General features: G+C 44.4%; 1 protein-coding gene across 3 annotated transcripts in view; it reads right to left on the bottom strand.

Annotated features, from left to right (window-relative positions):
* The window catches only part of IRF2 (interferon regulatory factor 2), an 84,070-nt gene that overhangs the window by 32,159 nt on the left and 38,395 nt on the right, over positions 1 to 13,516 (bottom strand). For all 3 annotated transcript variants that reach the window (XM_070364395.1, XM_005903153.3, XM_070364394.1), the window contains exons 2-3: positions 9,679 to 9,774; positions 1,105 to 1,204 (exon numbers count right to left, since the gene is read on the bottom strand). In XM_070364395.1, the coding sequence (XP_070220496.1) occupies positions 1,105 to 1,204; positions 9,679 to 9,765 (187 nt within the window). In that variant the 5' untranslated portion in view covers positions 9,766 to 9,774. The remainder of the gene's footprint in view (positions 1 to 1,104; positions 1,205 to 9,678; positions 9,775 to 13,516) is intronic.

Below are 13,516 nucleotides of genomic sequence, written 5' to 3'. Positions count from 1 at the left end.
GGTAGAAATCAATGTGGAGAATCAAGGTAAGGAAAAGAAAAAGCTAGGAGGTCAGGAGGGTTTCCTTGGTGGCTCAGCTGGTAAAGAATCCTCCTGCAACGTGGGAGACCTGGGTTCAATCCCTGGTTGGGAAGATCCCCTGGAGAAGAGAACGGCTACCCATTCCAGTACTCTTGCCTGGAAAATTCCATAGACTCTATAGTCCATGGGGTCGAGAAGAGTTGGACATGACTGAGTTACTTTCACTTCACTTCGCTTCAGGAGGCCAGGAGACCAACAAGCATAAGTCACTGGAAGGTCTCCTTTTCAAATGACTCTCAAACAAACAGCTCCCTAGTTAAATGAAATTATAAATAAATAGCTACATAAATAAACAGCAAATAAATAATAAGAAATAAATAGCTAAATAAATAGTAAGTATTAATCAAAAATAAACAGCTAAATAAATAAATAGTAAGAAATACATAGCTAAATAAATAGTAAGAGAAACAGCTCTCTAGTTATAAATAAATATAATCTCGACTACCTTTGGGGGAAATAATTCAACCAAGGTTTACAGCTCCAGAACAAATCAGTTCTACATCCCCCTGGTACATACCTGGGGAACTTCATCAGAAAACCACATTTATATGGCTGAGTTCCTTCACTGTTCATCTGAAACTGCTACAACATTGTTAATTGGATATATCCCAATATACAGTATTTTTGGTGTTAAAAAAAAATAGAAAACCACATGTCCAGGAAATTCAAAGACTCAGTTTCTATGGAATGGGTGGAGCATCACTTCTGAGTGATGAAGTCTATACCTCATATGCCCTGGATGTGTCTGAAGACAAGTCACAGGTTTATCAGCACTATCTTCATGAAACCATAAGCCAAGGCATTTCATACATGCAGTAAAAATAAAAAGAAACAATAGCTAACAGTCTATCATATAAGTGAAATTTACCAAGAGAGTAGAACTTAAATATTCTCAACCAAAAAACAAAGTACACTTTAAATATCCTGCAATTTAATTTGTCAGTTATACCTTGATTTTTAAAAAGCATGAAACCAAAAAAAAAAGCAACAGTACCAGCCTCTGGAGATGATGTGGGTTCATACCTGTATGGATGGCCCAGTTTCTAAAGAGGGGTGCATCTTTTTCCACATCCCACCCATGTCTAGCAGCATGCATCCAGGGGATCTGAAAAATCTTCTTTTCCTAAGAAAAAAAAAGTAAATAAGAACTGCAGCGAAGGGTTTCAGGCCATCATTGCAGAGGGTTCTAGCTAGTTTCAGCTAGTAAGACTCCCCATTAAGTAAAATCACTGGGTTTGCTGAATGTCTATGGTAAACCAAACCCATTTCCTCACTATGACCCAAACCTTGACAGTCTACCAGGTGAGACTGAGAGGCAGGTGGAGTCTGGTAGGCTAGAAATAAATTTCAAGGTCAAAAGTGATGATTTGGGAAATGCCAATGTGTTTCATTACCTGTGCCTCCTTTTTTACAGGATCACAGGTAAATGGCCACTGACTGAAATGTCTATAGCTTATGATTTATTTCTGTCACTTGGTAAAGAGGAACTCCAGCTGTCTTAGGTAAATTAAACATTAGGCAACTCTAGCATGAAAACATATACACTAACATGTGTAAAATGGACAGCCAGTGGGAATTTGAGAAATGATGCAAGGAGCTCAACCCGGGGCTCTGGGACAATCTAGAGGGGTGGGTGGTGTGAGGGAGGCTCAAGAGGGAGGAGACATATGTATATACCTATGGCTGATCCATGCTGATGTATGGTAGAAACCAACACAATACTGTGATTATCCTTCAATTAAAAATATCATGTAGGAAACGAGTTGCCAGTCCAGGTTCGATGCATGATGCTGGATGCTTGGGGCTGGTGCACTGGGACGGCCCAGAGGGATGGTATGGGGAGGAGGAGGGAGGAGGGTTCGGGATGGGGAACACATGTATACCTGTATGGATTCATTTTGATATTTGGCAAAACTAATACAATTATGTAAAGTTTAAAAATAAAATAAAATTGGAAGAATAAAAAAAAAAAATAAAATTGGAAGAATAAAAAAAATAAATAAAAAAATAAAAAAATAAAAATAAATAAATCAAAAAAAAAAAAACAAAAAACTGCTTGGGGAGGCGATGGTTGCATATTACCAACATTAATATTTTAAAATTCAAAGAAACAAAAAAATTCCTACAGGTATAATCATATAAATAAAAATAAATTTTCTTTCTTTTTAAATAAAAATACAATATCTTTCCCTTGTCAAAAAAAAAAAAAAAAAAAAAAAATTTTTTAAAATTAGGCAACTCTTCAAAGCAATACACATTTCACTGCTAAAGGGAAGTCGGGGTGTCTGAGGCCATTGTCAGAGACTGAATCTCTCAATCTGCTCATGCAGCCAACAGAAATGAGAGATTTTGTTTTAGGGACTTCCCCTTCCAGGGGTTCAGTTCAGTCGCTCAGTCGTGTCTGACTCTTTGCGACCCCGTGGACTGCAGCACGCCAGGCCTCCCTGTCTGTCACCAACTTCCGTAGTTTAGGCAAACTCAGGTTCAGGGATTAGGGTGGCAGGTGGGGGGCGCGGAACGGGTTTGATCCCTGGCTGGGGAAATAAAGATTCCGCATGACAGATGGCGTGGCCAAAAATATATAAAATAAAATAAAACAAAATAGAGAAGTTAAAAAAAATTTTTTTAAAGATTTTGTTCTAATCCCTGTGTCTACTACCCTGCCTGAGGAGAAAGCAACAAATATAAACAAAGATGTACCAATTATGTGAAGATGACACTTTTTTTCTGAAGAAAAGTCCCTTAAGTACAGTTCTTGTCATAGAAGACCTTCTCCATCTCTCTTACATCCCAACTCAAAACTGCTTAAATCAACCCTGGCAAATGTATGACTAGAAACTAGTGCTTTGGAAACAAAATAGTAAAACTACTTATGTGAAACCCAGTTTACTTTGCATGTTCACAAGGTCTCAGTTTTGGTTCTTGCAACACCCGAAGGAGCTGGGTATATGTTACTGTTTCTGCTTTACAGTTAAGGAAACTGAGGAACAGATTTAAATTATCCATTCAAGGAACTCACGGTAATATTAGTAAATATCCAAACTCAGAACCTAGGTCATGTGATCCCATATTCAATCACTGACTCACACTGCCAGTTGTCTCCCAGGGTTTACATTTAGATTTCCTGACCTACAACAGATCCGCTGACTTGGATTCCATGCAGATTAAAGACCAATAAAACTGTATTTTTTTAAAGCTCTCAAGGTAGATCTGATCATTTCTAGGGAGGGGGGGAAAAATCTCTGCACAATACACTGGAGCAGGAAAGTAAATGTCAGGAGGGATTTCCCACCTCTTTGGTTTCACACAATGAAAGATACAAATGGGCCCCACCGACCCAAAAGGGACTTGATGCCTCCCACAGAACCAGCCACAAAGCCTGAATTAAAAATATGTCAGAACATTTGAGGGTTCCCCAGAACTGTTAAAGGGGAAAATTCCATGTATATAAAACGTAGTCAATAAAGAAGAACTGAAAGTGAGAGGTTTTTCATAAAACCCTCCGTGTTCACACTGTATCATCCACTGAGAGAGGGCGGGGTTTCAGGTCGGCCAGTTTCAAAAGGGCAGTGATCTGAAGAGGGTTGAGTGAAACTTTATTTTTTATGGTAGACGAATATCAGAGCACAAAATCACTCAATGCAGTTTTTAACATTCCCAGGGGGGAAAAAAAAAACCCATAAATTTATCTCTGAAAGAATGTATTTCCTGAAGTACACAAGCAGAATCTAAAGGTTTATGCTTAAAGATACAGACCTTTAAAGAATCAGACTCTTGCACTTTTTTATAGATCAAAGGAGATCTGGGGTGACACAATCTGAAATCAATCTCGAGACACAAAATTGATTCTTATAGGCAGATCTTTTCAACTGTGTGTGTGTGTGCAAGCATACATAACTTAGTGATTCAACAACAGCAACACCACACAAACACACACACACACACACCTCCAAACCTAGTCTCCCAGAAATCATGCCCAAATCACGCAACCATGAAAGTAATGACTGAACCTAGCAATCACCCACCATGAATCCCCTTGAAAGGGGCCAGGGACCTAAACAGACATTTTTCCAGGGTGGCTATACACACTGGGTATGGAAGGACTGAACACAACAGCAGATGTAGAGACCTCTGCCCACCTGTAGGCAGAAGAGATGAGCCCGGCTCAAGCTGAGAACATCTGAGATAATTGTGAGCAACGCAGAACAAACATAGCTTGACCTCCAAGCGGAATCCAGCCTTCTTATCTCCCACGGCTGCTCCACTCCCCCAATATCTATAAGATGTTCCAATGTTGCTTGCTATTTTTGTTTGGACTTCTCACTGTGTTCTGAGATGGCCTGATATTTACACAAGTACAAGCCTGCTTTCAAAGTGCAGAGCAGGAAAAGGTCGGAATTACCCGATGACCTCCAGGGCTCAGGGAGGGGGCCTTGGCGCCTGGGTCCAGGCAGACCTCTGCGGAGAAACAGGAACCTCATAAATCAGGGTGGGAATCAATCGAAGTGATGAGAACAGTGAACCTGGATGCCGCCTCCTTCCTTCCTCAAGAAACAGCCCAGGGAAACCACAAAATCAAGCATGCGGACAAATCCAGATCAGACCTGGTCTCTTCAACAAGCCAATGGAGAGATGGCAAAAAGGGAGCGGGCGTTGCTCATAGTCAGGAACCAAACACAACCTAGGGGTCTGCTGTGGCTTCTGATGGAACAAATAAATCCTAGAAAGATATCTGAGGAATAGTCAGGTATTCTGAATAGGAACAGGGCAGTAATGGCACTTTAAATGATGACTAATTATGATTAATTTATGATTATCCAATTGGTAATGGTATCGTGAATCCATAAGAAAATATTCTTGGGTCTTACAGATATACCCAGTCAGGGAGTTGCTTTAGTTACCTCCCAATTAATAGTTGTCCAATCTAGATGTGAGTTTTAAATCTAGAAGGGAATTTGCTACATTATTCTTTCTAGTCGTTAGATCATTCAAGCATACTATGTGTATTTGCAAATACTTATAATAAAAAGCAACTGGCCCAAGCCACAGCCACGTTCAGGAGCTAGGTACAATGCTGCTGTGCAAACCTCCTTATCGCTCCTCCAGAGGAATCCAGAGCATCTGTTCCATCAGCCCCCACCTCCTGGAAACAGGAGATGGAAACAAATTCAAGGCGTTAATTAGCCACCTATCTATCTTCCCTGGTGGCTCAGTGGCAAAGAATCTGCTTATTAAGCAGGAGATGCAGGTTCGATCTCTGGGTCAGGAAGATCCCTGGAAGAAGGAAATAGCAACCCAATCCAGTATTCTTGCCTGGGAAATCCCATGGACAGAGGAGACTGGTGAGCTCCAGTCCACAGGGTTGCAAAGAGTCGGATACAACTGAGCAACAGACTTTCATTCACTTCCCCACCCCTTCATGTATTGGAAGCAGGAGATGGAAACAAATTTAAGGCATTAATTGGCCACCTATTTATCTCTCACTAGGAATGCACTGGGTATGATGGAGTCTCCGTTTGAGAGCAATGTGACCATTGCCAACCCAGTGTTCTTGAGTCTAATTATCTTAATAGAACATATACAGAGTCATCGATGTTCCTCCCCTTCAAGTAGCCATCCTTCATGCATTCATTCTCAGCACAATGTTACCTGGAGCCTCCAGGGTGTCAGGCCTGGCGCTGAGCTCTCAGCAATGGTCAAGACAGCCCTGGTACATGGCCAGCCTGGAGTGCCTCCCCGTGAGCACCCGGAAAGACAAAGCCCCGAGGGTGGCACAGCTTTTCTAAGACTCACAACAGCCTTCAGCAGAAGAGAATTGGGGATGACCTCAAACCACTCAAAATACAAGTAGGGATTCTTGGGCTTATGAATGGGCAGGGAATAACAGTGGGTCTGAGTGAAATATTTATGCAGACAGCCGAACGCCAGCAAGCCTAAGTTAGCAGAAAACCTATAAACCGATGCTCTGGGGAGGTGTGGGTACAGACAGGAAATGCCCCGAGGCCACCCAACATCTACAGTGACTACAGCCACAGGGCGTTTCCGTCTGCATTGGGCCCTCAGGCAGCCCAGGAGCTGCGGGCACAGCATCGTCCTGGGAGGTGCCATCTGCTGCAGCCACTGCCCCCTCTCTGTCCTTCAGCCTGGCCCACGCCCAGCCCAGCAGAGAACAAGGGGGTGGAGGTCTCCTGTCCTTCTGCACCAGAGAAGGCACTCAGGAGCCAAGAGCCAGGTGAGTAAGGCTCCACACGAAGGACTGCCTGAGGGGCGCTAAGTGTTCAGCTGCACCAAGAAGAATCCATTCACTTTCTGGTCCTCTTTAGAGCCCAGTGGATTGCAAGGAGATCAAACCGGTCAATCCTGAAGGAAATCAACCCTACAAATTCATTGGAAGGACTGATGCTGAAGCTGAAGCTCCAATCCTTTGGCCACCTGATGTGAAGAGCCGATGCCTCATTAAAGACCCTGATGCTGGGAAAGACTGAAGGCAGGAGAAGAAGGGGACAACCGAGGATGAGATGGTTGGATGGCTTCACCGACTCAATGGACCTGAATTTGAACAAACTCCAGAGATAGTGGAGGACAGAGGAGCCTGGTGTGCTGCAGTCCATGGGTTTGAAAAAGAGTCGGACGCAACTTAGTGACTGAACAACAAAATCCAAAATACAAGGACACAGGGGTTTGAGCAAAAGGTATCTTGGTGGACAGCCCAGGTGAAGAAGTAGCTCTGAGAGGGGGTGTACGCTTCCTTGGGCTGTCATAACAAACTGCCACCCACTGAATGGCTTAGCACCACAGAAACGGATCCTATTATTTTTCGGTGGAGGCCAGAATTCCAAAATCAAGACATCAGCAAGGCTCTAAGGAGAATCCTGCCTTGCCTCTTCCAGCTTCCAGTAGGTCCGGGTGCCCTTGACTTACGGCTGCAGCACTCTAGTCCCTGCCTCCTTCTCCACTTGGCCTTCCCCTCTGTGGGTGTCTCCTCGTCTGTGTCCTTTATTTTTTTAAGATTTTTTTTTTAATTTTTATGCAGACCATTATTTTAAAGTCTTCACTGAATATGTTACAATATTGCTTCTGTTCTATGTTTTGGTTTCTTGGCTGCTAGGCATGTGAGCTCTTGGCTCCCTGACCACCCTTGAACTGGAAGGTGAATTATCTTAACCACTTGACTGCCAGGGAAGTCCCTCTTCTGTGTCTTATAAGAACCCTTGTCACTGGATCAGCCCACCAGGTAATCCAGGATGATCTCCTCTCGACATCTTTAAATTAATTACATCTGCCAAGATCCTTTCTCTAAATAAGGTCACAACCACGGGTCCTGGGGGTCAGGATGTGGACATATCTTTGAGGGGGGCTACCACTCAACCTACTACAGACAACAACAAACCGCAGTGTATTAAGAGCCCACTTGCAGGAGACGTGGTGACGTTCGAAGCACACCACTGTGTCAAGCTAGCCAAAACGGGTGGGTGGGTTTTGAAAAGGAAAAAGCAAAGGCAAACAACTGACTTTCTTCAGAAATCAGGAACATCTGCTTTAATTTCACATCCCAAATCAATATAGGCAATATTACCAGTTCTTCAGGATATAATCCTCCTAAACCCATGAGCCTTGATTTCCTTGTCTGCAATATGACAAAAAACTCTACCTGATGACTTGTTGAAACTCAACATTCAGAAAACTAAGATCATGGCATCTGGTCCCATCACTTCATGGCAAATGGACAGGGAAACAGTGGAAACAGTGACTTTATTTTTGGGGGTTCCAAAATCACTGAAGATGGTGACTGCAGCCATGAAATTAAAAGATGCTTGCTCTTGGGAAGAAAAGTTATGACCAACCTAGACAGCTTACTAAAAAGCAGAGACACTACTTTGCCAACAAAGGTCTGTCTAGTCAAAGCTATGGTTTTTCCAGTAGTCATGTATGGATGTGAGAGTTGGACTATAAAGAAAGCTGAGCGCTGAAGAACTAATGCTTTTGAACTGTGGTGTTGGAGAAGACTCTTGAGAGTCCCTTGGACTGCAAGGAGATCCAACCAGTCCATCCTAAAGGAAATCAGTCTTAAATATTCACTGGAAAGACTGATGCTGAAGCTGAAACTCCAATGCTTTGGCCACCTGATGGGAAGAATTGACTCACTTGAAAAGACCCTGATGCTGGGAAAGATTGAGGGCGGGAGGAGAAGGGGATGACAGAGGATAAGATGATTGGATGGCATTACCGACTCGATGGACCAGACCTGCTCTGGGAGTGGACAGGGAGGCCTGGCGTGCTGTAGTCTGGGGTCGCAAAGAGTCGGACACGACTGAGCGACTGAACTGAACTGATGACTTGTTTCTTTGGAAGAGGCTAACTACAAAGCCCCTCCAGGATACAAACCTAAAATACTACAGACACAGCAAGGCTGGAAAAATATATCGTTTACCCTAAGACCTTAGAATATAGGACAGGTCATTTGAAATGAGCACATGCTTTACTTAAAATATTTCTGTTTACTTCTATGCCATCTTGTTTCAGAAGGGACTTATTTAAATAGATACATTCAAATATAATACACCATTACATTTAAAATAAATGAAAAAATAGGTAAACGAGGAGGAAGAAAAAAAGAAATAAGATTGAGAGATATCTGCAAAGATAAAAATGAAGTAAGGAGCAATATTCATACAAAAATTAGGCTGAACAGTATTTTGTACACTTGTTAGGAGTAGCCACAATCTGGCTGTCAGCTCTGGCATGTGATGCAAAGGTAAAGCCTGACCTGCTAAATTATTCATCGTGTCCTTAAGATTAAAAACACGGGGAGGTAGAGGAGGAAAAAGACACTTGCTCAGAAGAACCGTAATACTCCTAGTAGTGGGAGAGAAATCTCTCTTGGGCTGTCTTAAAGAAAGTATGCTGTAGTCATTGCTTTTCTAGATTATAACTGAATGTTTCCAGGTGTTCTTTATGTTTACATCCAATGGCTTCCTAAGAGTCAGGATCAACTAAACTGAGGGTTTTGAGGTTGATAAAAGTAAGAAAGTATTTATGTACGTATGTGGGAGGGGGTTGTAAATGACAGAATACTGCTTTCTTCGGACAGGTAGGCCCACAAACAGGGTTTCATAATAAAAGTAAAATAAGTTTTTTAAGACAAAAACGAAAGTTGTCTTTATGTAGAGAATACTGAAAAGAAAATCAATATGCTCCTTTCCCAATAGAAAGCCCTAGACTTTCCATGTCCTCCAACCCTAGAAAACCAGGAGAAGCAAGAAAGAATATTCAGAGATGGAGAAGGGTAAGAAGCACTGAATAGAAATACAGCCAGATGCTTCCCACAACAGTCATCCATGAGACCAGAGCCTTAACTCAGGGTTGAGGCTACAGTCTGAAGTGATGATAAATCTTCTTTTTTATGATTCTTTGATATTTTCATAATCACTTTTGCTTGGTTGGTTTTTGTAATAAATAAGCATACTATTTTGAACACAAAGAACAATTTTACTTGGGGCAGTCCACACGCAGCTGCTTTTAGTAGGGATCTCTCTGTCACAGACACACACACACACTCACATACACACATACACATACACACACGCACACACTTACCTTGCTAAGCCACTTCAGCCCTGGTATCATATTTGAGTTGATCTGTTCTTCCAGCCACGGGCGCATACGCATCCTTTCCACCGGCATGGTGTCTTTCTGCAGAAGAGCAAACACAACATCAGACATTTCTGCTGCTCACTGTCATGTCCGCAGGTGAAGTCTGACACCATGCCTGACCAACTGTATACTCCTCTTTCTCAAAATTGCATAGCTTATGTGTACCCAGGGGCTGGGGGCTATGAGAGCATATTAGGGGCTTTTCCTTGGAGCATCCTGCCCCACTCATTCCCGAGGGGCTGTCTCCGTGGGGCGATGGTGCGTGAGGGCCACGCCGGCTCTCAGCTAAGAGGGGCCCATGATGAAAAAAACGCAGCCAGTCAGAGGGCTCGGATACCTAACGCTGGGTTTTGCGCATGCGTGCTCAGTTGCAGCCAACTTTTTGTGACCCTATGGAAGTAGCCTGCCAGGATCCTCTGTCCATGGGATTATCCAGGTAAGAATACTGCAGTGGGTTGCCATTCCCTTCTCCAGGGGATCTTCCTAACCAGGGATCAAACTTGCATTTCCTGTGTTTCTGGCATCAGCAGGCAGATTCTCTACCACTGTACCACCTGGGAAACCCTAAGCTGGGTTTTACCCCCTCCCAACCCGGCTGTGTTTACGGCAGATACCTTCAGTGTATCAGGTACCCAGAGGACCAGTGTTTTACAAGTACCCTTTGGCATCATCTTTTATTTAAGAGCCAAGGGTGGACACAGCCATTCCTTTGGGATATCTGAGTTATTGACAAGCTTCGAAATCCCAACACGGGCATGTTTGGGCAAGCTCTTAAGGTATCAGGTTCATTTGGTTTCAAGGTCTTTCACCAATTAGCCATCCCCTCCTAATGTAGTCTGTCTCCTGGCTTCAGCATCACTTTTATGTGAAAGCATCTCTTATTCAGAGTGCTCCCTCAAGGATCCTTCTTCACTGCCACCGGCCCCCTCTGACCTGGGGTCACCTTTCCTCCACCAGCCCACAAAACACCCCTCCCCCCTCCTTCCAGATGCATTTCTACACAGTCTATCCCTTGCCCACCTAAATATACCCAGAGTGGGATCACTCATTCATCTTCAGCCTATTTACACACAAGTCTGCATTCGATCCAAAAGCAGAGACAATGGCGACCAAGTCTCCAATTCCACAGGACATCATGGATGGTAGGACACGACGCTCTTTTCAACCCTTGGCTGCCTCATCTATCCTTGGCTCATTTTCTCCTCCAGAAATGAGCTCTGGATATTCTGCTCCGATGACTTTGGGCTAGGATGATCACAGTCTCAGTAACGCTCTCTTCCAGCTCGCAAAGGACTTCCTGTCTCCTCTGTGCCCAGCCCACAGCTTACACCAGAGGGCAAGCATCACTATGAGCCACCTGGAGCTGCACTCTGCCCGTAAAGCCTATTTTGACTCTAGAATTAAGGCTAGCCCTTGCCTTTCCCTCGGACCTTTTCCCTACTTCTGACCCACTCCCTGTCACAGACACCGCCTCCTCCTTGCTCCTCTTTCCCAGCCTCGCCAATCCTGAGCCATTCTCCAAGATCCAATCTCCGCCCTCCTCCCCACAAGGCCTCCCAGACATGCCAGATGCAAGAATCCCTCCTCCTCCACGTCCCACAATGCCCACGATCTTGTACTGCTCATCAGAAAATCAAACATTGCTATAGGGCAGCTATTCTAAGGTTGTGTTTATTCTTACTAACTCTTACCTTTTTAAACGGAAACTTCTCAGCTGTGCCCACCCTCTCCTCTTTCCAAAGAGTAACTTCACTGAGAGCAGGAACTCCAGCTCTCATAGGTCTTTGGATAATCCTACAAAACCTAAATGCAGCCGTGCCCTCCAAGAGAGGTGCAATACAAGGACCAGTTCTGAAGGTCAGCCAATATGGGGTCACCACGGCAGGCTGGCCCTGTCCACTCATCTGGTGGCTTCAGGAATAAGAGGAACCACAGGGACACCCCAAAAGGACGTGGAAGAGCCACAGGGAGCCTCACATGGCTGCTCTGAATGGGTCTCAAGCTGTTCCGATCACTCACTCCTCCATTCACAGGCCATGTATCAAGAGTGATGCTCCAGGAACAGGAAGGAAGGAGATGGTCCCTGCCACCTAGGGATTCCTGGTCTAGCAGGAGACAGGGGACAAGACAATTCCCACAGCCCAGGGTGCCTCCTGTGTACAGAATGATAAGGAGAGAGTTCTGGAAGCATGGGGTAAAGCTGTCCACATTAGATCCACTGGGTGACCAAGCATAGCGAAGGCTCTGCCCAGCTGACCCTGCAGATCCTCCTTCTTAAAAAGATCTCAAGACACAGAGGTCTGGGCAGTAGAGAGGGGCGAGGAGGCATGGATATAAGGTGACAGCTCTTCTGAAGGGATAAGATGAAAGCAGAACCGCTGTGGCCCAGGAACCTCTGCAGCCCTACCTTAGCTCAGCAACACGGAAATATGCCCCTGCTTTCCATCTGTAATTTATAACATGTTCCTCCCCTATTTTTTTTTTTTTTTTTTTTTTTTTTTTTTTTTTTTTTACAAACAACCCATTTAGGAAAAAATGGTCACCTGAAATAAGGCAAAAAACTTTGTATCTTTAAAGCCTGTGTGGGGAAATACAATCAATCTTCATTATTCGAGGATTTCATATTTGCAAACGTACCTACTCACTAAGTATTTCTATCACCCAAATTGATCTTTGGGGTGTTCCCTGGCCCTTCACAGACATGCCCAGAGACGTGGAAATCCTGAGTCAGCCGGTCCACACGCTCCCAACTAAGGTCAAACCGGTGACATCCTGCCTTCTTATTTCAGCTCTCACACTATAAATACATGTCCTTTTCACAGTCTATCCAGTGCAACATTTTTCACATTTTCCTGCCTTTTTGTTGGTGATTTTGCCATTTAAAATGGCCCCCAGAGTGGGCTGTCTGAAACGCTGTCAACCATCTCTAAGTGCAAGAAGGCTGTGACGTGACTTTTAGAGAAAATATGTGTGTGAGATAAACTTCCTTCAGGCACGAGTTACTGCTTGTTGTCTACAAGATGTAATAAATATGGAGTCTTTAAAACAGAAGCATGTAAAACAAGATTACATATCAATGAGTTGATGAAAATGTGATCAGAGGCTCACAGGAACCTAATGCCTCTGGAGAAGAGGGAAATGCAGACACAGACAGATAGAGGCAGCTTCCCAGGTGGCTCTGTGGAACAATCTGCCGCAATGCAGGAGGCGCAGAAGATGTGGGTTTGATCCCTGGGTCAGGAAGATCCCCTGGAGGAGGAAATGGCAGCCCACTCTAGTATTCTTGCCTGGAGAATACCATGGACAGAGGAGCCTGGTGGGCTACACAGCCTATGAAGTGAAGTGAAGTAGCTCAGTCGTGTCCCGACTCTTTGTGATCCCATGGACTGTAGTCTACCGGGCTTCTCTGTCCATGGGATTTTCCAGGCAAGAGTACTGGAGTGGGTTGCCATTTCCTTCTCCAGGAGATCTTCCTGACTCAGGGATTGAACTCAGGTCTCCTGCATTGCAGGCAGACGCTTTACCCTCTGAGCCACCAGGGAAGCCACACAGCCTATAGGGACTCACATAGAGTCAGACACAACTGAGTCACTGAGCATACATACACACACACACAGAGAAGCCCACGTGCAGACACAGTCACAGGGGGAAGATAGCCATGTGAGGACAGAGGCAGAGACTGGAATGATGCAGCCACAAGCCAAGGACTGCGTGCAACCACCAGAAACTGGACGAGGCCAGGAACGACCCTCCCCTGGAGGTTTAAGAGGGAGAACAGCCC

The sequence above is a fragment of the Bos mutus genome, chromosome 27, assembly GCF_027580195.1.
Source record: "Bos mutus isolate GX-2022 chromosome 27, NWIPB_WYAK_1.1, whole genome shotgun sequence".
In the NCBI taxonomy this organism is placed as follows: Eukaryota; Metazoa; Chordata; class Mammalia; order Artiodactyla; family Bovidae; genus Bos; species Bos mutus.
The sequence above is the reverse complement of the archived record's forward strand: the minus strand, read 5'-3'. Positions and strand labels throughout refer to the sequence as shown.